This window comes from Urocitellus parryii, chromosome 15 (assembly GCF_045843805.1).
Source record: "Urocitellus parryii isolate mUroPar1 chromosome 15, mUroPar1.hap1, whole genome shotgun sequence".
In the NCBI taxonomy this organism is placed as follows: domain Eukaryota; kingdom Metazoa; phylum Chordata; class Mammalia; order Rodentia; family Sciuridae; genus Urocitellus; species Urocitellus parryii.
Window position 1 is genome coordinate 9,300,751 of NC_135545.1, and position 25,466 is coordinate 9,326,216.

Here is a 25,466-nt window from a genome sequence, read left to right on the forward strand (position 1 = left end):
CTTCTGGAAGTTTGGAAGAGAATCTGACCCTGACTTTTTCAGCTTCTGGAGGCCACCTGTATTCCTTGGCTTGTGGCCCTTCCCCTTGTCACTGGAGGCTCTGCTTTGGTTATCACATCTTCTGCTACTGACTCAGATCTCCTACTTTACTCTTTAAAGGACCCTTGTGATGACTTTGGGCCCACCTGGACAGGCCAGAATAATGTCCCCACCCCTAACTTCATCACATCTGCAAGTCCCTTTTGCAATGTAGGGTTTCACAGCGCCAGGGAATTAGGATGTGCACAACACTGGCAGCCATTATTCTGCCTCCTATGGGGTCTGAGAAGCTAGAGTGGAAGTGGTGGGGAGAAGCCTCGAATGCCAAGCCAAGGAGCTTGGACATGGCCTTTTGTCAAAATAGCCTCCCAGTACCTCTGCTCTACCACCCTGACCACCTCTTGCATGGACTATTGCAGTAACCTCCTCACTTGGCTCCTTACTTCCTGCTTCCTTCCCTAGACATCTCTACCAGCAAACAGAGAGGGGTTTTACTAAAATCTAAGTCAATCAAGACACTCAGAGTAGGGAACTTGGAAAAAAATATTGAGTGCTCTGTGTTTGAATTGTAGATAAACAACAAATAACTTTTAGTATAAGTAGGGCCAAAATATTTCCTGGGACTTACTAGGCAAGTGCTCTGCCATGAGCTCTGCCTCCAGCCACCCCAGGGCCTTTACACATGATATTCTGCTGGTTCCTCTACTTGGAACAATTTTCTCCCAGTTATAAGCACAACTCCTGCTCCCCTTGTGTAGGTTTGGGCTCAAATATCACCTTACCCCAGAGACTTTTTTGACTGACATCTCCTGCCCCATCCAGTCCCGTTTGTCTCTTTTAGGTTTCTTAGACTTGTCACCCTTCCCATATTCCATGCTCATTTACTTGCTTATTGTCTGTCTTCCTCCCTTACAACGTCAGCTCTCTGAGGGCAGAATTTGTGTCTGTCCTGGTCACTACTGTACCCTGATGCCTATATCAGGGCCTGGCATACAGCAAGGGCCTATGAATGTTCTTTGAATGAAGGGAGAAAATGAAACTCCTGGATCCAGCTTTGCCTGAAGCTATTTGTGAAATGGAATAGGAGATTAAAAAGCCAGTGTCCCTCTTGCCTACACTTCCATCTCTGACACCAGGTCATGACTGGTGAATACCTTGCTTACTACATTTTCCTCCTCATCCTGAGACTCCCTCAGGGCCCAGTGACAAGCAGCTGGCAGTGACCGTCGCAGTTGAGCCCGCCCAAAATATAGGAAGAGCATGGGATTGAGGCAGCTGTGAGCCAGGGCCAGGCCCACGACCAGGGGTTCAGCGCGGAGGGCCCGGGCCAGGAGCGCAGAGTTTGGGGCAGCCACGGTGAGGACCAGCCCCAGGATGTGGTAGGGGGCCCAGCAGACGAAAAACCCCACCATGACCGCCACGCCCAGAGGCCAGTGGCGTCGGGTCACTCGGCACAGGAGGGCACCTTGGCAGCCGGCCACGAACACCAGGGGCCCCAGGAAGCCGAAGATGAAGCGCAGGGCGGTCACGGCGCCCTCGGCCGCGGCGGAGCCCCCGTAGTCCACCACGCACAGGAGCCGGGCCGGGAAGTGCTCCTGGTGCAGGCGGCGGTGCAGCGCCGAGGGCGCGGTCAGCAGCAAGGCCAGCGCCCAGGCCGCGCCCTGCGCCACCCGCACCGCACGAGTCCGCCGAGCCGCTGCCCACCAGGTGGGCCCAAGGGCCAGCAGGCAGAGGTCAGCGCTGAGGGCGGCCAGCAGCAGGACGCCGGCGTACATGGACAGCAGGATGGCCGAGGGCAGCAGCCGGCACCCCGCGGCCCCGTAGGGCCAGTGGCCTTCCCGGGCGATCGGCACCGCCAGGATGGGCAGGGACAAACAGCACAAGAGGTCGGCCACGGCCAGGTGCAGGAACCAGGTGGCCCCAACCCTCCGGCTGGCCTCCTTCCCGGCCACCCAGGCCACCGTGACGTTGCCCGGCACGCCCAGCAGGAAGACGGCAGCGTACAGCAGCAGAGGGGCCACGCGGACCGTGTCGGTGGAGAGGCAGGCGCCGTCCCGGCAGTCCACGGGGACATCCAGAAGGTCACTGTAGTCCCCGTACTCGTAGGGGTAGCTGAGCGAATCGTTCTCCATTGGGGTCCAGACACCTGGGCGGGAGAGACACCCAGGGAAATTTCAGAGAAGAAAACTCCCAAGGCCTTGGGAATTCGAGGGTAGTAGAAGCTCCTCCCTCAGCATCCTGGAGACATGCATGCCCGTGCTTTATTATTTTTTTAAACTTTTTTTTTAAAGAGAGAGTGAGAGAGGGAATTTTTTTAATATTTATTTTTTAGTTATTGGCAGACACAACATCTTTGTTTGTATGTGGTGCTGAGGATCGAACCCGGGCCGCAGGCATGCCAGGCGAGCGCGCTACCGCTTGAGCCACATCCCCAGCCCCATGCCCGTGCTTTAGATCACTGGCTTCTAACCAGGGTTTAGAACTCAGGCCTCGGAATTCTGAAATATTGCACCCCTGGGATTCAGCCCATCAGAAGATTCCAATCCTTTTTTTCTTTGTTTCTTTTTTTGGTACTGAAACTTGAACCTAGGGGCACTCTACCACCAACCTACATCCCCAGCTCTTTTTATTTTTTATTTTGGAAAAAAAAAAAAAGTCTCACCAAGTTGCTGAGGCTGGCTTCTAACTTGCTATCCTCCTGCCTCAGCCTCCTGATTCGAAGAGATTACAGGCACTTGTCACTGTGCCCAGTACAGAAGACTGGAACTCCTGAATGCTAAAACGTTAGAACGCTGGCTGGTGCGCATCCTGGAGTTCTAGGGTATCGCATCTTTAGAACTCCAACAGCTTAGAACATTGGGATTCTAGAACGGGAATGCACTGGAGCAGGAGCTCCTCAATATGGTGGAATCCTAGAGCATCATGCTAGAACTCTGTCAACGAGGCCACCACACCCGGCTTTATTGACAGATGCCAGTGCCTCTGGAGGCCAAGCAGGAGGATCATAAAGTCAAAGCCAGACAGAGGTGCTAAGCAACCCAGTGAGACCCTGCTCTAAATAAATACAAAATAGGGATGGGGATGGGGCTCAGTGGGCGAGGGCCCCTGGGTTCAATCCCTGGTACCGAAGAAGAAGAGGGAGAAGGAGAAGGAGAAGAATTCTATCACAATAAAAATCTTGGAATTACAAAATATTAATTTATTAGAACCTTAGCCAATTATGACTTGAGTCAGGAGCATCACTTGAGCCCCAGGAATTTGGAACCAGTGTTGGCAACATAGCAAGATCCCATCTCAAAACAAAAAAAGAAAAAAGAAAAAAGAAAAAATTTCCTCTTATAATTATAAAAATTAAAAATAAAAGTGAGAAGCAATTGAAATGAAATCGTGTACTCTGTTCATCAAGAGAGGGAAACGGCTGTCTGTATTCACAGCGGAAGTATTTATCTTAGTTCTTCTTCATCTGCATTTTCTAATCTTGATACAGTGAAAATGTACACATAAGCAATCTTCTCATCCTTTTTTAACATAAATGAGAGCAGAGTAAAACACGTAGGGGCTGGGGATACAGCTCAGTTGGTAGAGTGCTTGCCTTGCATGCACAAGTCCCTGGGTTCAATCCCCAGCACCACACACACACACACACACCCCTTGGACCTGAGTGTCCAGCTTTCTGGGTTTTGTACCCTGAATATACCCATGTAACTGGCTCACAGATGGAGAACAAGTGAATCCTACTACTTGTAATTCTTTTTTTTTTTTTTAAAGAGAGAGTGAGAGAGGAGAGAGAGAGAGAGAGAGAGAGAGAGAGAGAGAGAGAGAGAGAGAATTTTATTTTAATATTTATTTTTTAGTTCTCGGCGGACACAACATCTTTGTTGGTATGTGGTGCTGAGGATCGAACCCAGGCCGCGCGCATGCCAGGCGAGCGCGTTACCGCTTGAGCCACATCCCCAGCCCCGTACTTGTAATTCTTAAAAGCAATGATAAGCCGGACATGGTGGTGATTACACCTGTAATCCCAGCAGCTCAGGAGTCTGAGGCAGGAGGATTCCATGAGTTCAAAGCCAGCCTCAGCAAAAGCGAGGCACTAAGCAACTCAGTGAGATCCTGCTCTAAATAAAATACAAAATAGGGCTGGGGATGGGGCTCAGTGGTTGAGTGCCCCTGAGTTTAATCCTCGGTATCCCAAAAATGAATAAATAAAGAAGCAATGATAATATTGGGAAGGTGGGACACATAAAATACGAATTCTCAACAATTCGTTCATTCACAAGACACAGTTCCTGAGCCCTTGTTCTGTTCCAGGTGCTGTTCCGGGCACTGAGGCGCCTGAGCAGGCCAAGACAGACAAAAGGCTTTCCCCTGGGAGTTGACCCCGCAGGGGGGAGGATTCAGCTGGTTAAGGCAGAAATAAGCAAAATACACAGGGGTTCCTAAGGTGATGAAGGCTCTGGGGGTGGGCATCACGATACAGGGAAGCTGCCACATGGGAACTTCACATGAGGGGGCAGGGAACACTTCTCTGGGTTGGTGACATTTGAGGGGAAACTAAAGGAGTTGAGGGAGGGTGCCGTGAAGATCCAGGGAAGGGTGTTCCAGGCAGAGGGAACAGCCAGTGTGGAGGCCTTGAGGCAGGAGAGCAGGGAGGCTGGAAGGAAGTAGAGGGGGGGAGGCCCTGAGTACATGGGGTCACTGGGCTCCTAAGGACTCTGTCTTGTATTGCTAATGAGGTGGGAGATGGGAGGGTGCTGAGCAGAGAGGCAACAGGATCTACCAGCGATGATCAGGACTTCCTATTAGACGTCACCCTCTATTGGGCACCTCGGGTTGGGTCCCAGGCATGGGTCCAAGCGGCTTTGAACATTGTGTCGTCCTCCTCTCCTGGACCAACCCTCTGACCTTGACACTGTGGTTTCCTTCTGCAGATGAGGAAACCGTGCAGGTGACTTACCCAAGATCACTCAGGTAAGGAGAGGACAGAACCGAGTTTCCACCCCTGTCCGCCCCTCTCTGGAGCCTGAGCCTCGGGGTGTCCGTCATCCCTAACCTGAGACTCCAGGGCTGGGGAGCGACACCGCTCCAGGCCCCAGCAGATCTGGCTCCGTGGCCTGCGTTGGGGATTGCAGCGGCCCCCTTACTTCCTGCCCTGGGAAGGGAGTCACCAAGGAGGACCCCTCGCCCTTCCTAGGGGACCCCGAGGAGTCCATGCGAGCCACGCACCTGGCCCAGAGTGGGACTCAACCAGATGGAGCTTTGGGGACAAGAGGACCCAGGAGGAGTCCCCGCCCTGCCCCATGTCAGAGTGGCCCTGTGGCTCTCTGCTGACTATTATGGGTTGGCTGGCACTTCCCAGAGCTTCAGCTGGTGCTGACATAACCAGAAGGACAGGGAGGAAGTCAAGTCGCTCCCCATCCTGCCTGGCAGCCCTAGGAGGTCAAGCCACATTTTGTGTTAGGCACTCTGCTGTTATTGTCCCCAGAGTGAAATGTGCACAGCCTCTGTAAACCCAAGCCCTCCCCAGTCCTCGGCCTCAGTCCCCCCATCTGCAGAAGGGGGTGATCACATGCCTGCCTCCAAGGGCATTGAATGGGCACATCACAGAGGGGAGCTGCACACAGCGCTGGGCCACAGTGAGCGTCACTCACCCGGCTGCCCTGGTGGCCATCCACCACCCCCACCCCCACCACCCCACCCCTCAACTCCTGCTGATTAAAACCATCAAACTTCCTGCGCATAAGCAACTAGACCACTTTCCAGCGTTTCCTCCTGAACATTCTAAGCAGAAACCAAGACACTGGACCCCCACGTCCCATCGCCTCATCTTTTCCACTTAGTTTGCCTTGGATCGGCTTCCCGCTGGCTACACCCGCCCACCTCCTTCTTCAAAATCAGTCTGTGGCTGCATGGTCATGCTGGGTCACCAGCCTCAGACCGGGTGAGAACGGCCTCTGGTAATAATGATAATGATCGTTACGAGAAGCATTATTTTATCACTTTTACGATAAGTTACATTTGTGTGTTTGTATAGACTGTGTTTACATGCTTCAATCTACAGATAAAACATGACGGCCATTATTTTTGATAATTAAAATAACAGGTGATAGGGCTGGGGTTGTGGCTCAGTGGTAAAGCGCTTGCCTAGCCCATGTGAGGCACTGGATTCCATTCCAGCATCACATAAAAATAAATGAATGAATAAATAAATAAAAGGTATCATGTCCATCGACAACTAAAAAAAAATTTTTAAGTCAACAAAATAACAGGTGATATTCATTGAACACCTATTATGTGCCTCATAACAATCCTAGGAAGTGAGCATGACATTATCCCCATTTCCCAGAAAATCAATATTATTATTATCCCCATTTCCCAGAACATCAGCCCCGCCCTGCTCTGGGCTCCACACTGTTCCCAGCATGCGGAACAGTACTCAGCACACAGTAAGTAAGTACCTGGCAAGGGAAAGAAGGAAGACACAGATGGACACACAGAAACTAAGTGATTCTTTCAGCCTCTCAAGGGCTGGGGGTGGAACTCACGGCAGAGCCCTTGCCTAGGGTGCCTGAGGCCGAGTTCAATCCCCAGCTCTTCTAAAACAAACTACCCAGTTTCTTTCAGTTTTTCAAGATGACAAGTGCCCTTAGATGTGCGTCTCTGCGCATGCGTGCTTGGCCATCCGCCAGTCTGGCTGGAACTTCTGCCCTGGGAACTCCAGGGTGGAATTCACTGCCGCTGAATGTGGGGTCCTCTTCCCTGACCCGCAATCCTACCCCTTCCTGGAAAAGCACGTACACGCTGGTCAAAAGCCCAGCTGGGGACACACCTGTATAGTCACACCGCGGCATGGTCTACAGCTGGGGGAGGGAACAGGGACGGAGTCCATGACATCGCACTGAGGACTGAATGATCCCCTTCACGTCAAGTTCAAGCACAGGCAAAGGAGCAGGCTGTGGTGGCCCACGCCCGCAATCCCAGCTCCCTGGGAGGCCGAGGCAGGAAGATGGAGAGTTCAAAGCCAGCCTCAGCCATTTAGTGAAACCCCAGCAAATCGGCAAGACCCTGCCTCAAAATAAAATAAATAAATAAATAAATAAATAAATAAATAAATAAATAAAAAGGACAGGGGATGCGGCTCCGTGGTTAAGTATCCCTGGGTTCAATCCCTGGTGCCAAAAAAAAAAAGATGCAGGGACTCTGGGGTCATGATCAACTATCCTTGTGGAGCCACGCCCCCCAGGGACACCAGGGATGGGGTTCCTGCTAAGGCTGGATACATGGGTGTGTTCCATTATGAAGAGTCACAGGGCTGGGGTATGACTCAGTGACACAGCCGCTGCCTGGCACATGTGAGGTTCTGGATTCCATCCCTGGCACCAAAAAAAACACACCCTGAGAGCTGCAGTGCTCCGTGTGTGTAAGTCACACACCAGCGTGGACCGCCAGCCGCTGAGTCAGTCGCCAAAGCTAAAGGCTCGCTCAGCAGGCTCCATGGCTCGATGTGTGCTCAACAGCTTCACTAGCAACTGCAAGAATTCCTGCGGGTCACAGAGGGACAAAGTACAACCGAATGTGACAAAACACGTTCCCAGCTTCACAGGGGTTTTCTGGGGGGGCCGCCCAGGGCTGTGACATGAAGTCCAACGTGGCCACAGTAAGACTTCCCCTTCTCGTCCCGGATTCTGAAAGTCAGGATCTAGGAGGCCAAGGGGGTGAAGCCCCTCCCCTCCTTCTTCCCTCCCTCCTTACCTTGCCTTCCAGGAAGTCCGCGGTGTGTTCAAACACCCCTTGGGATCGCAAATTGGCCCTGTTTGCCGGGTTCCTATTGGATTCTCCAGGCACTGGCCCCGGCCAGGCTTTTTAACCAGGGAAAACAGGAGTGGCCTGGTCGCGGCCCCAGGGTGTGTTTGTCCTGTCTTCTTCCCATGACGCACACATACCATAATGACAGGGCAGCCAGGAAAGGTCGAGAGGGCTGGGGAGGTGGAAGGTGGGTGGAAAACTGACCCCGTCCCAAACCCTAATCTTGAGGTCACCAGCTTCCTGGTGCAGTGTGACCTCCAGGATTTGGTGGTCTTGGCTTGGCTTAGGACACCCACAGCACCCTTCGAGGTCCTTCCGGCAAGAACCAACAGCCCCCTGCCCCCCTCCCCCTGGCTTCCAGCTACGTGTCCAGCCCTCCCTCCTGGTATCCGCAGACAGATAAATATTCCGCCTTCCTCGAATGTTCCAAGGAAAACATCCTGCCCCAAAAGGTCAAGACAGCTGAGCACTATCATCCCTTCTCTAGGCCTTAATTTTCCACCTGTAAATGGGAAAACGTTGGCCATCGTGGTTCTTATTGTGTTTTTCTTTATGTCTTGTTACCAGGGATTGAATCCAGGGGTACTTAACCACTGAGCCACATCCCCAGCCCTTTTTATATTGAGACAAGTTCTGGCTAAGTTGCTTAGAGCCTCGATAAGTTACTGAGTACGGCCTCCAACTTGTGATCCTCCTGCCTCAGCCTCCCTAGTCACTGAGATTACAAGGTGCATCACCGCACCCAGCATCATAGTGGTTCTTAACGGCCTCTCCTGTTCACCGTGGCTGAAAACCTGAACTCAGGAGCCAGGATGATAGGATTCATCTTCTAGGTCCACTGTTGGTGAGTTTTAGGTCTTGGTCTCTCTGAGCCTTCACTGCCTTATCTGTGAAGCGAGAGGATGCAGTGAACACTAAATGGGTGACTGCACTTAAAACCCACAGACCGGCACCTGGCACCTGGTGCAGGTGGCACATCCCTTATCCAAAATGCTTGAGACCAGAGTGTTTCTGATTTTGGAACATTTCCTTATGCCTAATGCCAAATCTTGGGGATGTGACAAGAAGTCCAAACACAAAAATCACTTGATGTTTCATATATAACTAGAGCCTGAAGATAATTTTTCGGGGGGGGGGGGGAACAGTCCTGGAGCTAAAACCCACTAGCCACATCCCCAGTCCTTTTCATTTTAAGACAGGGTCTACATTTCCCAGGCTGGTCTCCTGCCTCAGCCTCTCGAGGAGCTGGGATTGCAGGTGTGCACGCCACACCTCGTCCAGCTGAGACTAAAGGAAATTTTATGCAGTATTTTCAGTGCATCTGTATTTTGACTGTGACTCCTCCCATGAGGTCAGGGGTGGAATTTTCCTCTCGTGGTATCCCGAGAGTGTGCAAAGAGTCTCAGATTTTTGGAATATTTCAGATTTTTAGATTTCCCGATTAGGGAGGTTCAGCCTGTATACAGCTAGGTACATGTTTGTTAGATTAACAACACGAGGCCCTGGGTTCTATCTCCAGCACAGAGAGAGAGAGAGAGAGAGAGAGAGAGAGAGAGAGACAAGAACAGGCTAAATATTCTTAGGACACATGCACCCTGTAAGCTTCTTGAGAGGAAGTAGCCACAGCCCAATTCGGGAACCTCTTCATTCAGCAGATTTTTCTGCCCTCCCCTCTCCCTCTGCTTGCTTCAGGAGTTGAGGGGGAGATATTTATACTCTCGTTGCTGTTTGATGCTGTTTGAGAATAGAATCATGTTGTTAGAGGAAGTCATTTCTGAGTCAAGAAGCTGGAACTGGCTCTGTGACGCAGGCATCTCTGGTCACCTTCTGGGTGACCCTGTCTTGGCTGAGCCTGACCCCTCCCCCATAGAGACAAACATCCCCTGGGTCCCCTCAGCAGGTCACAGAGTCATTGGCATAAGGTTCTCTGATTCTGGGTGGCAAAGTTTTTGTGGTGTCCCTGGAGCTAGAGGCTCTTACTTGGGGACACGGTGGGGGGGGTGAACTATGCACAGGGCCCCTACAGGCCTAGGGGCAGCCCTGGGGGGCTCATTCTCAGCTACCCTGTGGGGGATGGAGCACAAACTTCTTGGCCACCAGCCATTTCTTCCCAGGAGAAACCTAGAATGAGAAGATCCTAGAAAATGATCAAGTTGGTTCATGTAAAGTGGCCATTTCTGTAGGTCCAAGGAAATCATGGAAAATCCATAGACACAAGCCGATCCGCAGTTTTAGGGGCTGGGGAGGGAGGAATAGAGGAGCCATTGCTTCAGGGGCATGAGGTTTCCTCTTGGGGTGATGAAAATGTCCTGGAGCTAGACAGCGGTAACAATTGCACAACTGTTCACAACACGTTGAGCCTACTAAACGCCACTGATAGGAAATTTTATGGCGTGTGCACTTTACCACGAGTTTTCAAAAACAACAAGTAAACAACAAGTAGCCAGGTGCGGTGGCGCAGGCCTGTGATCCCAGCCACCTGGGAGGCTGGGGCAGGAGGATTGCTAGTTCAAGGCCAGCCTCAGCAACTTAGTGAGATCCCACTCCAAAATAAAAAAGTCACAGGAGCTCAGAGTATAGCTCAGTGGTAGAGCACCCCAGGTTCACCACCAAAAAAGAAAAAAAAAAGGTAAATAAACTGTTACCTTCCCACACCCCAAAGTGAATTGGATCATTTTATTGGGTTCAACCTAATGGAATGACAGGAGGTAGGGTGAGCAGCTAAGATGGGGAAGCATAACCTCATTTCCCTTTCGAACAATATGCTGTCAAAGGATACATATTAGGTAATACCGATGCATGAAAAAGAATGCTTTAACCCATGCTCAAGTTACTAAACACAATCATAAACCAGACACATGAAACCACATCCTAGAGTCTTTGAATATCTAGATCAAGGGTGAGTGTCCATGTTTGTTTGTTTGTTTGTTTTAATGAGAGAGGGAGAGAGAGAGAGAGAGAGAGAGAGAGAATTTTTAATATTTATTTTTTAGTTTTTGGCGGACACAACATCTTTGTTGGTATGTGGTGTTGAGGATCGAACCCGGGCCGCACGCATACCAGGCGAGCGCGCTACCGCTTGAGCCACATCCCCAGCCCGAGTGTTCATGTTTTGGTTGTTTTTTGGTTACTGTACCTGGCTCCTACAGACTGCATAATTTGTCAAGAATAAAGGTTTATTCATCTTACAGTTCTGGAGGCTGAGAGATTCAAGAGAGAGGAGCTGCCTCTTGGGAAGGCCCTTTTGCTGGTGGCAGCATAAGGACATCACATGGTGACTCAGGGTAAGCTCAGGTCTCTCTCCTCTTTTATAAAACCAGTTTCATTACATTAGGGCTCCATTCTTTTGGCCTAACTTAACCTTGATTACCTCCCAAACGTCTCACCTCCAAACATCAGAGACAGATTAGTTCCATCCCTCCTTATGCCTCAGGATGGAGAGTAAATTTCCTGAGTTTTTTTTTTTTTGGGGGGGGGTCAGTCAAACCACAGCAGTTTTTTTCTGCAAAAAGAAAGTATATATTTTTGTTTTTGTGGGTCAAGAAGACAACCAGGGCCTGATGATAGGCCACAGACAGAACGGGCTTGACTGTGTCCAATCAAACTTTATTCACAACAACAAGTCGTGGGCCGGATTTGCTGACCCCTGGATCTAAATCAAAGACCCTGAGGTGGAGTGTTAGACCCAGAGACTCCTAGAATGTCGGAATCCCAGAATGCTGGCCCAAGGGGTCCTGCAATGCGAGTTACAGACTATTTAAATCACAGGATTCTAGAATGTCACAGCGGCCTCAGAGGGCAAGAGGCCCAGAGTTCCAGGTGTTAGATGTTAGAAATTCGTGGATGCTGCCAGGTGCACAGTGGTGCACGCCTATAATCCCAGAGGCTCAGGAGGCTGAGGCAGGAGGATCACAGATTCGAAGCCAGCCTCAGCAACTTAGCAAGGCCCAAGCAACTCAGCGAGACACTGTCTCAAGACAAAAAATAAAACAACAGGCTGGGGGTGTGGCTCAGCTGGGTTCAATCCCTGGGAAAGAAGGAAAGAAAGGGGGGGGGCAGAAAGGAGGGAGGGAGGGAAGAAGGGGAGGGAAAAGGAAAAGAAGAAAGAGAGGGAGGGAGGGAGGGAGGGAGGGAGAGATGTGTAGACGTCCTGAAGGTTAGCCAAGATAGTCTCTCCCCGAGGGTCTCACACTGGCCACAGGAGACTGCTGAGCATTTCAATAAGGCAGATCGGTGGAAGGAGGTACTTTGAGTATAAAATTCACATCAGATTTCAGAGACTTAGTACATTAAAAAAAGAGAGAGAGACCATTGAGTCGTCTGTGTGCCGCGCTAGACCCCAGGGCAGACCCCAGGGCGTGGCGGGGGCTAGGGACGCCACACGCAGCCCCAGGATATGTTTATGTCCACACGTTTATCTCACGTGTGGAAATGACATTATCTTAAATATATCGAGTTCAGTAAAATGTACTCCCCAAGTTAACTTTACCGGATCATTTGGGTTCTTTGGACGTGCCCCTTGCCTGACTGCAGGAAGTGAGGGTCTCCTCCTGACTCACGTTACCTTGCTGGTGGGTGGTTCCGGTCCAGAGGGACAAGCTCCCGGCCCCTAGTCATGCGGGGTGCAGAGGTCAGTCACAAGGCACTGATGGGGGTGGCTCTGGCCCCTGGCCTGGGGGACCCAGGTTCAAAGAGGAGCCCAGTGAGTGAGAACCAAGGGTCCCGGAGGCTGGGGCTCGGGGAGTGTGGCAGGGAGGACAAGCCCATCGTCCACTTCCTTCCCCCACCACTTCCCCTTTCCAAACCTGTTGACCCAGCAGATTCCCCCGGCCGCACGTTGGGCAATCCTCTGGCCTTCCAGCCCACTTCCCTCTCGGGCTGGGCTGGTCAACCCCAGGCAGATCCCACTCTAGCCTCCGACTGTTTGCAGAAGACCATGGCAGGCCCGGATTGGGGTGGATCTGCTTCCTGAATGGGGGAGGGAGCCTGGCTGGGTCCCACTTATTCCTCAGGTCAGGAGAGCTAGAAGGTGGCCAGGGCGGAGAAGGAATGAAGAGGAGTATGAACAGGTAGACAGGAAGTGAAGGAGCAGGGGGGGCAGGGTGGCACTCCGAAGGAAGGCAGAGAGGGGGCAGGATGGCCTCAGAGAGACAGGCTGGGCATCCAGGAGAAAGGGGCAGGGGCCAAGCAGGGACCAGGTGGCAGAGGATGGGGGGCTCGGACCAGACAGGCAGGACATGGGAAGAAGAGGAGGGTCAGGATGGGTCCCAGGCTCAGGCCCAGGTGGCCAAGTGGACAACAGGGTTGTCCCCAAGATGAGGAAGCAAGAGAAGAAGAGGTTTGGAGGATGCTGAGGTCAGTTTTTGTGTGGGGAGTGGGAGGGGAGGTCAGATGTAGAAAGAGAGATGTCAATGGTAGGAGGTGAAGTCACAAGAACTAGTGAGAGGAGAAGTCATGAAGAGTGAGCTCAGCTGGGTGTGCTGGTGCACACCTGTGACCCCAGCTACTTGGGAGGCTGAGGCAGGAAGAGTGCAAGTTCGAGGCCAGCCTCCACAACCTAGTAAGACCCTGTCTCAAAATAAAACATATAAAGGGCTGGGGGCAGGGGTGGGTGCTCAGTGGTAGAGTGCTTTGCCTCGCATGGGTGAGACCCTGAGTTCCATCCTCAATGCAACATACACAAAATACAAATAAATAAAAACAAAAAGAGTGAGGTCCAGAGAGCTGGTGTTGAAGAGCAGATGTGCAAGTCAGCTTTTGTCATATAACCATGCCAAAGACTCCCTCACTGTGACAGAATACCCAAGAAAATCAACTTACAAGGAGGAAAGGCAGAGGTTTTGATCCATGCTTACTTGGCCTCATTGCTTTGGGCCTGTATTGAAGCAGCTTGTCACACCCAGGAACATGAGGTACAGCAGAACCTCCTGCCTATGGTGGTGAGTAAGCAAGGAGATAAGGGGGCTTAGGGTTCCCACAGCCTGTTCAAAGTCACACTCCCATGACCCAATTTTTTTCCCCCAGGCCTCACTTCCTGAAGGTTCTACCACCTCCCAAGAGCATCATGCTCGTCTGGCTCACAGTTTTGAGGGTTCTGATTGGTTGGCCCCAGTCCTCTGTGGTGAGGCAGCCCATCATGACGGAGCACACCATGAAGCAAAGCCGCTCACCTCAGGCCAGGAGGCAAGAGAGTGCAGAGGGGGCTAGGTCCCATGATTCCCTCCAAGGCCACGCCCCCAATGACCTAAAGGCCTCCCACTAGGCCCCACCTCCTAAAGCTCTCAGCACTGCCACCCTGGCCAAAGCCTTTAAGGGCCTCTGGGGAGCATTAGCAACCAAACCACAGGAGCAGAGAGAGAGACAGGGGAAATGAAGCTGGGAGGTAGAGGACACCAGCCAGATCAGCAGCCATCCAGTGAGGAGGAGGTAGAAGGGCCATTCAGGATTAGGAGGGACTTGGGGAGAAGGATCTGCACCCCCTCCCTAAAAACTAGGAGTGCCTGGAGCTCAGGTATCCTCCAGCGGCCTGGTCCCAAGAGGTGGGCATAAGTGAACACAAGTCTCAGAGCACATCTTGTCCCAGGTACACCAACATTCACTATCAAGCAGGCACAAACATCACACGCAGTACTTGGAAGGCTGAGGTAGGAGGATCGCCAGTTTGAGGCCAGCCTCAGAAATTTAGTGAAGCCCTAAGCAACTTAGTGAGACCCTGTCTCAAAATTTAAAAATCCAAAGGGCTGGGGATGTGTCTCAGTGGTTAAGTACCCTTGGGTTCAATCCCCAGTAACAACAATAACTAATAACAATAATAATAACTGCACAAAGCCTTTGCTGGAAGCTCAACACAGGTGCTCCCTGTTGCACCAAGATGCTCAGACAGTGTCTTTAAGAGTCGTCCCCAAGGCAGCCGTGAGGATGCTGTTGCAAGAGCATGCTACCCTGGGGGCTGGGGATGTGGCTCAAGCGGTAGCGCGCTCGCCTGGCATGCGTGCGGCCCGGGTTCGATCCTCAGCACCACATACCAACAAAGATGTTGTGTCCGCAGAGAACTAAAAAATAAATATTGAAAATTCTCTCTCTCTCTCTCCTCTCTCACTCTCTCTTAAAAAAAAAAAAAAAAAAAAGAGCATGCTACCCTGTCTGTCAGGATCAGGCCCGCGCTCAGCCAGCTCTGGCAGAGAGGGAGGGGACTCCGCACATGTGCCCGTTGCTGGAGCAGCCACCAGCCCTGCAAGGCGACTGAGCACTTGAAAAGGGTGAGGCCCATTCAGACAGGCTCTGGGTGCCACGTACACAGACGGGTTCAAAGACTGAGTACCAAAGGAAAGAAAGGCAAAGAGAAAGGAAGAACGGAAGGAAGGGGAAGGAGGGAGGAAGAGGCTCCTTCAATAATATTTTTACATTGATTACAATGACGTTGAAACACTAATACTTTGGATGAGTTGGATTAAGTAAGATATATGATTGCTTAGATTGCTGTCATTTTACATGTTAGGTTTCATATGTAACACAGTATAAATGTATTGTAAATATATTAATACATACAGATCTCTGTACTTACAATAAGGTTCCATCTGTATGTAAGGTAAAAATATCTTAAGTTGGAAATGCATTTAACACACCTCACCTAGCCTCAGCCTAATCTACCTAAGAGCACTCAGACCACTGCATAGGCCTAAGACTGGGCGATCATCTGACACACAACCTAGTGAACACTAAAGTGTTGAATGTAGCATGCAATTTACTGAATATTGTGCTGAACGTGGAAAAACAGAACGATAGTATGAAAAATCATAAGCCAAACCATTATAAGTTGGAGACCACCTATATATATTATACACATTAACATATTATGTGATCTATATTTCATCTTTTATGTATCTATACTTTTTTTTTAAAGAGAGAGAGAAAAAAATTTTAATATTTATTTTTTAGTTTTCAGAGGACACAACATCTCTGTTTGTATGTGGTGCTGAGGATTGAACCCGGGCCGCACGCATGCCAGGCGAGCGCGCTACCGCTTGAGCCACATCCCCAGCCCTATGTATCTATACTTTATTGGTATCCATATAGATAGATAAATAGATAGATAGATAGATAGATAGATACACACACACTATTCACAAAGTACAAATATATCACCAATATCATTGTTTATATGACATACAATTATAGTAGATTATTAAATATGTATTAGTCATTACCGTAATGAAATACCTGAAACAGGCTACCTATGGAGAAAAGGAAGTTTATTTATTTTACTTTGTGTGTGTGTGTGTGTGTGTGTGTGAGAGAGAGAGAGAGAGAGAGAGGGAGGGAGGAGGCGGGAGACACTGGCGATTGAACCCAGGGGTGCTGTACCATGAGCCACATTCCCAGCCCTTTGTGCTTTTTATTTTGAGACAAGAGTCCCACTAAGTTACCGAGGCTGACCTCAAACTTGCGATCCTCCTGCCTCAGCCTCCTGAGTTGCTTGGATTACAGTTGTGCACCACCATGCCCAGGCTGAAAAGGAGATTTATTTAGGCCACCATTTAGGAGGTTCAAGGGCATGACCTGCATGGGTTCTGGCGAGGGCTGGATTTTAATAATGGTGATGGAGACTGGCCATGGCAGGAACCTGAGTCAGAGCAAGTGTTCATATCTCCCGTAGGAAACAGGACTGCGTGAGCCAACCCTCCCATGAGAACCACCCAGGAGTCTCCAAGAGCTTCCTTCAGAAGATCAACACCCCGCCCTGAACCTAAGGGCCTCCCGCTGAGCCCCGCCTCCCAAGGATTCCCCAGGCTCCCAAGAGCACCACCCTGCAGATCAAGCCTTCAATCACAACAGACCCTTGGGGACATTCCAACCACCCAAACCATGGCACATCTATGACAATGACCATTGCATCACTTTTTAATGTGCCCCTGCTTTACACAATCACACTTCTCACATTGCCTGTACTTCTTTTCTAGCTAATCCAAGCCCACACACTATTGCCATATCCATTCTTTATTTGATCACACAAGTCATGCAGGCTGCTTTCAAAAAGCTTGCAGGGTTAGACAGAGTAGGATTCTATTGAAAAGGGTTCTTGAAATGACAAGATCGCAGGCATGGAGGGTGGACTGGCTGTTGTCTGGAGTTAGGACAAGGCTGGGGATGGGGAGGTGGGTGGGCACGACCACTGAAGGGTTCCCAGTGGTGATGGGGATGTCCCTGGACCCTTGGCTGTGTCAAGCTCGACATTCTGATGTGAAGAACCACAGGCTCCCTCCCTCCTATTTCTTATAACATTGAATCTGCAATAAAAAGTCCACAGAAGGGGCTGGGGTTGTGGGTCAGGGGCACTTGCCTAGCATGTGTGAGGCACTGGGTTCGAATCTCAGCACCACATATGCATATATGAGTAAAATAAAGGTCCATCAACACCTAAAAAACAGAAGTCAACAGAAAAAGAAAGTGTAGGGCTGGAGGTGGGGCTCAGTGGAGAACACCTGCCTAGTATACACAAGGCCTTGGGTTCCATGCCCAACACCCCCCCCACAAAAAAAAAAAAATCCAGCAGGTTTTAAAGCAAAAAAGTCACATTCTTCTATTACCCCACTTCCAGGAGATAACCACAAGACATCTTTTCACTTACTACTTTTTAAAAGTGCTCCAATTATATAGCAGGTTAACTTAAAGCTTTTATTTAAGTGAACTCGCAAATTTCCAGCAGCTCAGGAGGCTGAGGCACCAGGATCTCAAGTTCCAGGCCAGCCTCAGCAACTCAGGGAGGCCCTAAGCCACTTAGCAAGATCCTGTATCAAAATAAAAAAATAAAAAGGACTGGAGGTGGGGCTCAGTGGTAGAGTGTCCCTGGGTTCAATCCCTGGTTCAAAAAAAAAAAAAAGCAGAAAAATAATGGCTGTCAAGGAAGGGGGACCCTGGGGTTTGTAGTGGCCGAGGAAGCCTCCACCCCTTACACCACTTGGGTCTTCTGGGACGGGGTGTCCACGGTGGAGCGCGTGAAAGACTTGCTCTCCCGGCCCTGGGATTCCTCGGTCAAGGCGTTGCGGAGAATGCTGGGGAGGGACCTGCGCAGGCGGCCCTGGAAGCCCCTGCCCGCCACCACATAAATGATGGGGTTGATACAGCAGTTAAGGTAGGCGACAGAGACGCACAGGGAGTCCAGCTTGCGCACCTGCAGGAAGACCCCCGAGGAACTGGGGTACAAAGCCATTATCATCCCTGTCACCTGGTAGGGCAACCAGAAGATGAAGAAGCTGGTCACCACGGCCACCACCACCTTGAGCGTCTTGGTGGAGCGCGTGGCCTTGCGTCTCCACGTGCGGAATAGGAGGAAGGCGTAGCAGATATTGAGGGTGAAGAGCGGCCACAGAAAGCCCACCACCAGGCGCACGATGGCCACGGCCCTCTCCTTGCGCCGGCCGTCGCTCCCGTAGTCCACGCCACAGATGATCTTGTGTGGGAAATGCTCCTCGCGCACCGTGCGGTACAGAAAGGAGGGAATGGTCAGGAGCAGGGCCAAGCCCCAGGCCACGCTGCAGGCGATCCAGGCCAAGCCCGCCCCGCGGAAGTTCTGGCACCAGATGGGATTGAACACCAGCAAGAAGCGATCTGCGCTGATGGTGGCCAGGAGCAGGATGCTGGCGTACATGTTGAGCAGGATGAGGGACGGCAGGATCCGGCAGGCCGCCTCCCCGAAGTGCCAGTTGCTTTGCATTATGACAGATGCAAACAAGACGGGCAGTGCCAGGCAGGAGAGGAGGTCAGCCACTGCCAAGTTCAGAAACCAGATGGCGTTGATGGTTCGCTTGGCCTCGAATGCTGTCACCCAGACCACCAGGGCATTGCCCGGCACACCCACTAGGAAGACCACGAAAAAGATGAACAGAGCTATTTTGTCCGTAGCTGGCAGCTTATAGGAAGTGTTGTCCACAGGTGTGTCGGGGTCCAGGGTGACACCCGCGTAGTCGTAAGGGTAATCAAAGGTGCTGTTATCCATGAAGGCCTGTGTGGAATTGGGGAGGCAGAGAGGGTCTGAGTTGGCAGACCTGGGTTGGGAGGGGGTTGGCAGAGTCCTGAGTTTCTGCCGACCTCCCACCTCTCCCAGCCTCTCTCCTCTTGGGCAGTGGGAATCTGAAGCCTGAGGGGGAGCTGGGACCTGTGCCACTTATTCTTCCATCCTGATGGTCGGCCTGCTCCCCTGCCACCTCCCCCTGAAGCCTGTGGACCGGGATTTCCTCATGACCCAGAAACCAGTTAAACCCTGACTGCTAAGCTAGAGCCACTGGCCATCCTGCTCAGTCAATGCTCCTGACAAGCGGCTTGTTAGAGAGTTTTAATATCCCTAAATACTCAGATGTTGTTATCGGATAGCTTTCCCCACGCGTGTCACCACCATAATCCCTTTTCCTGGCTTCTGTCCACGGAGGTCCATGGCTGGTTCAGTGGTTCAATGCCCTTGGAGGGGCTTCCAGGAGAAGGGAGTGGTTTGGCAATGCCTCACTTACCGTGGGCACAAAATTTAGGGGGTACCCAAAAGATCCAGTCATCAAGATAAATGATATTTTACTTATCATTATTATCATTATTATTAATTTTGTGGTTCTGAGGATCAAACCCAGGACCTCGTGTATGCCAGGCAAATACTTTACCTCTGAGCCACATCTCCAGCCCAAGATAAATCATCTTTTAATGCAATATTTTATTCATTTATTTACTGGTACTGGAGATTTAACCCAGAAGTGCTTTACCACTGAACCACATCCCCAGCCCCACCTCCTTTTTAAAATTTTATTTATTTATTTATTTATTTATTTATTTATTTATTTATTTTGAGACAGGGTCTCACCAAGTTGCTTAGGATCTCGCTTAGTTGCTGAGGCTGGTTTTGAACTTGCGATCCTCCTGCCTCAGCCTCCAAAGCCAGTGGGATTACAGTTGTACTCACTGCTCCCGGCCAAACATTGAATTTCTGACATTAGTTACTGCCATGCTCATGGAGGTGAATGTCCTCCGTCATGAGAAATGACACTGAAATTTTGCAGCATAAAAGGGCAGGATGCCTGCACCTTACTCGAAAAAAAAATAAAAATAAGAAAGACACCAGATGAGAGAAAGAGAGAAGGGATGTCTGGATGGTTGGATGACGAACAGATAGAAAGACGGATGGAAAGATTGGATGGAAGATAGATGATGGAATGGGTGACGGATGCAGAGATAGATAACGGGTAGGTAAGTTTGGAAAATCCGGGTAAAAATTACGAGACTTCTTGCACTGTTCTTGTAATTTTTCTATAACTTTGAAAATATTTCTAAAGAGAAAGTTAAAATGTTTAAAATATTTCCTTTGGTAAATATCCCCTGCTCTAGGCACACAGGGCGCCCTGCTTCCAATTCGCTACTGTGAGACACGCCCCCTCCTGGGGGGCGTGCCCAGGTTTCCACAGGGTTCCGCAGGGCTCAGCGCAGCCCACCCGCACGCCCCCTCCCAGGAGGTTCTTTCTGCACAGTAGCAGATTGTCAGACATTTTGCATGTCCCCTTTGGATGTGACACATGAAGCTAACCCTGCTTCTGCTGACTTCACAAGCTCTCAGCAAACCTTGGCTGCGGAATGAGTCAGACCCCGAAAGTAAGGCTTCCCGATCCTGGCTCCCCAGTTGCGCCATCATCCCCTCCTCAGCTGACAAAACTCCTTTCCTGCATGATGTCACTCTGTCCTTTCTTTTTGCTGACCTCATGAGGACAGAACACTCTGATTTCCAGAATCTTCTCCATGCCAACAGCTCACAAAGTTTTGGTCATGGCAGTATCCCTCACAAAGTTTGGAAATAACTGAAGTGCTCAGCAAGGGGGGATGGGCTGAGTTAATTGGGCAGCAAGAGGGGACTGGTTAAATAAATGGTGGCATATCTGGGCAAAAGAACTCACAAAAAGAATGAGGAAGTTGTTGAGGTAAAGATGTGAAAGTATTTCCAAGATAAAGCTCAGTGGGCAAAACATATTGCCTACAAAACCGGAAACGCGCTAGTGTATGTGTGTGTGTACTTATGTGTACGCAGGCTAGCTCTGGAAACTTGCCACAGTGTTTACCCCTGGGGAAGGAGGGGGCTGGGGGAACAGAAATTAGAAGGCACTTATTCACTATATATACTTTTGTTCTTGGATATAGAACTATGCAGTGCATTGCTGATTCCAAAACCTGAATATCATACAAGATACATTTGACCTTTCACATGCACAGGCATGGTTCTGCACCCGTGGATCCAACCAAACACAGATAGAAAATATTTGAAAAAAATAATCATGTCGGTACTGAAAACTACAGACGTTTTTCTTGTCATTATTCCCTAAACAACTATGTACACAGCATTTAGATGGTATAGGTACCATAAGTCATCTAGAAATGATTTAAAGTATAAGGAGCCTGGTAGGCAGTGCACACCTGTAATCCCAGCAGATTTGGAGTCCAAGGCAGGAAGATCAAAAGTTCAAAGCCAGCCTCAGCAACTTAGTGAGGCCCTGTCTCAAAATAACAAAAAGGGTTGGGGTGTGGTTTAGTGGCTAAGCATCCCTCGGTTCAATCTCTAATATAAATAAATAACATAGAGGGAAGAATGTGCACAGGTTAAATGTACAAAAATGGAGGCATTGAATACAAAAGACTTGTGCATCCTTGGACTTGGGTACCTCTGGAGTCCCAGAACCAATTTTCTGTGGATGCTGAAGGAGTGGGTATCCCAGAACCCATGATTCTACAATTCAAGGAGTCTAAGATAAAGATCCTGGGCACATTCCTTCTTTAGGTAAATATTCACTGGCCAGAGGACATACCAGACATACTGTATTCACTGGCCAGGGGACATAGCAGGCATACCTGGCCTCTGCCCTTCAAGAGGTTCCGGTCTACAGGGAGGGAGCGTCAAGGGCTTCGATTAGAATCGTGGCTCTCCCTGAGCCCAGGCTGGAGTAGGGCTTGGAAAAAGACTGCTGCTGTCCAGTAGAACTCTCCCTGGTTGCAGAGGTCGGCCTGCCATCTGGGAGCCTCAAGATGGCAGTGCCCGAGCACACGTAGCCACTGAGCACTTGAAATGTGGCCACTTCTCTGGGGAATTAAACTTTTAATTGTATGTCATTTTAATTAACTTTAGATGGCCCCATGGGGCTAGTGGCTACCACAGGGGACAGTGCCAGGCACTGTGGAGGTGCTTCCCAGGCATTGGCCCGTTAATTACCTAATCACAGTGTCTAAGGGCCGGGATGGAGCTCAGTGGTAGAGCAGCAGCCGTGGGCCCCTCCCCAGCAGTAAAACAGTATCTATAGCCGGGCACCATGGTGCATGCCTATAATCCCAGCAACTCGGGAGGCTGAGGCAGGAGGATAGTGAGTTCAAAGCCAGCCTCAGCAATTTAGCAAGGCCCTAGGCAACTCAGTGAGACCCTTCTCTAAATAAAATACAGAAAAGGGCTGGGGATGCTCAGTTGTTAGCATCCCCAGGTTAATCCCCAGTACCAAAAAAAAAAAAAAAAAAAAAAAAAAACCCAAACCAGTATCTATATTGCAGCAACACAGAGGGCAGGGTACTGTTATTGCTTCTGAGCTCATGCACTCATTTTGACAAGAGCTCTTCTCTGTTGCATGGAGAAAGAGATTGAGAGCAGACACTGGGAAGAATAGGAGAGTGGAACGGCCCAGGTGAGGCAGGGGACCGTGGTGGCTTAGACCACAGGGTTGGCAGTAAGGAGCTGTGAGTTCTCAGAGGAGAACAGGGAGAAGGAGAAGACACTGTACTTAAAAGAACTGCAGTAATATTGCAACCTCTGTCCTAAGCCCTTTTCACGTATCATCTCATTTAATCCACATGACAACTCTTGTTGTTCGCTGTTGTAAAACCCACTTTACAGGTGAGAAAAGTGAGCTTCAGAGAGGTTAGGGGAAAGCTTTCTAACTGCTCAGTCAGCAAGAGCAGAGACGGGAGGTGACTCCCTGGAGTCAAACTCTAGAACCCTCTCTTTGAGTGGACACCAAAGAAAGAACTGCATTCTAGGTAGAGGGACCCAAGGCAAGAAGGAGGACATGTGCTACCCACCAGGAAATGAAAGAAGGTAAAAGACGAGGTTGGAAAGGCCCAGATGTCATGTTAATGAACTTGGATTTTATCCTGGGGTAATGGGGAGCCATGCGTGGTCTCGGAGCTGGGGCACTACATTAGAGTTTAGGGTTAGAACAATCCCTCTAGCCGCTCTGAGGAGGTTAGGCCAGAGGCAGGAGGATCAGAGAGGAGCAGGGGCAGGGATTCAGGCCAGTGAGGCTAGGGGCCTGCAGGAGGCTGATGGCAGAGGCAAGGACAAAAACAAAACGGGGGATCACAGAGAAGAGACTTGTCCACAGCTGAGCAGCTGACTCTTGGGACCAGCGGCTGGTCCTCTCCTCCCCTTCCCCTTCCTCACTGCACTTGGGTTTCCCTGTCCTTCCAACAGGGAAAGTCCTACCGCCTGTCCCCCTGTGAAAGCAGGACAGCAGGCCCAGGGATTTGAACCCAGATATAGATAGATAGATAGATAGATAGATAGTTAGATATAGATATAGATAAAGATATATGGCAGGGGATGTGGTTCAGCAGTTAAGCACCTCTGGGTTCAAATCCTGATATCAAAAAAGAAAAAAATACCGGAAATGACCTAAATCTTCATTGATAGGGAATGAAATTTCCTGCTGGAATATTATTTGACTGATAAAAAGGGGGTCTCAGCTGGGAATCTGGTACCTTCTTTATAGGTTAAAATGAAATGTGGAATGTAAAGTGCTTAGCATGATCCCTGGCATGCAGTTAGCACTCGATTAAAGCTGGTTAATAATATATGTTAGCTGGATGTGATGGCATGGGCTTGTAATACCAGCGACTCAGGAGGCTGAGGCAGGAGGATCACAAATACAGCCATCCGTGAGACTCAGCAGTTTAGCAAGACCCTGTCTCATATTAAAAAAAAATAAAATAAAAAGAACAAGGGATATACCTCAGCTATAAAGCACCACTAGGTTCAATCCCCAGTGCCATAAATAAATAAATAAATAAATACCAGATACTATTCATGAAAAAACAAGATATGAAATAATGTATAAAACATATGGCTATTTGCAAGGGGAGGAAGGGGAGGCATATTGTATGGGGCCAGGGGAACAGCAGCCGCTGGTTGGTGGCGTTCTGAGATCCTGTCTGCTCAAGTGGCCCCGAAGGGTGGGATGAGGTGAGGCAACGTGGAGCCCCTTCCTGCCCCAGCAGCAGCCTTCCTTCCGTTTCCTCCCGAGGGTGAGGCAAGGCCTGGGTCCCGGCAGCTGCAGGGCTGCTGGCGCAGTGCCCGGATGCAAGTAGAGCAGGGGGACCCCAGGTCAGCTGGAGGACGGGCTCCTCCTGAGACTCACAGCGTCCGTCGGGCAGCCTGGGTGCTGGTCCTGCCTGGGCGCCCGCTCTCCCATCTCTATGATTCACAGCATCTGCGACACCTGCGACACCTGCCTGAATCTTGACCACTCTTCCAAACCGGCTCTTTCCAGCCTGCCAACCTTGACCTTGCTGCGATCCTGGCCTAGCGGACCTTTTCTGGATTTCTCCACCTGTGGAACCTTTTCCCCCTTCGCTGGGGATTGAACCCAGGCCTCCCTCATGCCCTGCAGGTGCTCCACCGCTGAGCCACATCCCAGCCCTTTTTATTGGTTCATGGAGAGACAGGGCCTCCCTAAATTGTCGAGGCTGGCTTTGAACTCACCATCCTCCTGCCTCAGCCTCCCAGGCAGCTGGGATCCCGTGCGCTGTGCCACCACACCTGGCTGCTCTGTGGAATTCTTAACCATCTTATGAGACCCAACTTGAGGTTTTCCTGCCCTGGGCAAACTTTTATCTGTGAAGTGGCCGCTACCCACGTCCTACCATGACCATCTTATTCCTTAGCCACATCCCATTCCTAGAGCGTGAGAGCCTGGGAGCGGGAGAAGAGGGGACTTTGAGGACAGGGGGAGGTTGTGGCAAGAGGAGAGCAAGGGGCCCACTCACCATCTCCTGTGCTCCAGGGCGCTGTGGTGGCTGAGGTCCCTCCTGCCCGTCTGGGCTGCGGTTTTTAAAGCCCCAAGGGACCAAGCAGCTAGCAAGGAGGAAATGACCGTCCTTCCTCCCGGGGGCTCCTATTGGCCTGGGCACCCTGCCTGGGGCTCCCTCCGTGGGCACACACCCACTCACCCCTCACACCTTCTCCCCAGTAGGGGAGAGAGCCCGGGGCTTGGAAAACTGAGGGAGTTCCTGGCCCCAAGAAGAGAGAAAGCCAGCTGAAATGACCATGCCCCATGCCCCATGGCCCCCTCACCCCGAGTTTCTGGGGAAAAGCTCTGGGGTCGGGTTGGCTTAACAAGGCCCCTGGAAGTCAGGGATTGTGACTCCCCCGCCCCCTCGCACAGGTTGCTTTGTGCTTTGTTCTGTGTGCCCAGAAAGGGCACACAGGTACGTAGAGGTGGCCCAGCACTTGGGTACATTGTGCTGGAGAATCTTCCCCCCAGGGTTTCCAAGTTGGGTGCAGCAGCCCACAAGCTGCAGCCGCAGGAGCTCCACATCTCGTCACTCCTCCCCTCCCTCCTCCT

At 50.6% G+C, this 25,466-nt stretch overlaps 2 protein-coding genes across 3 annotated transcripts; both read right to left on the reverse strand.

Moving 5' to 3' along the window:
• Positions 1-995: 995 nt before the first annotated feature.
• On the reverse strand, positions 996-7,857 carry C5ar2 (complement C5a receptor 2). 2 transcript variants are annotated; one of them, XM_026410464.2, is made up of 2 exons: positions 7,789-7,857; positions 996-2,185 (listed from the first exon to the last, which is right to left on the reverse strand). In XM_026410464.2, exon 2 carries the CDS (start codon positions 2,169-2,171, stop codon positions 1,152-1,154), a length of 1,020 nt encoding a protein of 339 aa, XP_026266249.2. In that variant the 5' UTR covers positions 2,172-2,185; positions 7,789-7,857; the 3' UTR covers positions 996-1,151. The 2 variants fall into 2 exon arrangements, with proteins under 2 accessions (XP_026266249.2, XP_026266248.2); XM_026410463.2 differs by lacking the exon at positions 7,789-7,857 and adding an exon at positions 6,866-6,925.
• An 8,996-nt stretch (positions 7,858-16,853) lies between these two features.
• Positions 16,854-24,918, reverse strand: C5ar1 (complement C5a receptor 1). The gene is made up of 2 exons (XM_026410469.2): positions 24,889-24,918; positions 16,854-18,844 (listed from the first exon to the last, which is right to left on the reverse strand). The coding sequence occupies exons 1-2, from the start codon at positions 24,889-24,891 to the stop codon at positions 17,792-17,794; spliced, it is 1,056 nt and encodes a 351-aa protein (XP_026266254.1). The 5' UTR covers positions 24,892-24,918; the 3' UTR covers positions 16,854-17,791.
• Positions 24,919-25,466: the final 548 nt, after the last annotated feature.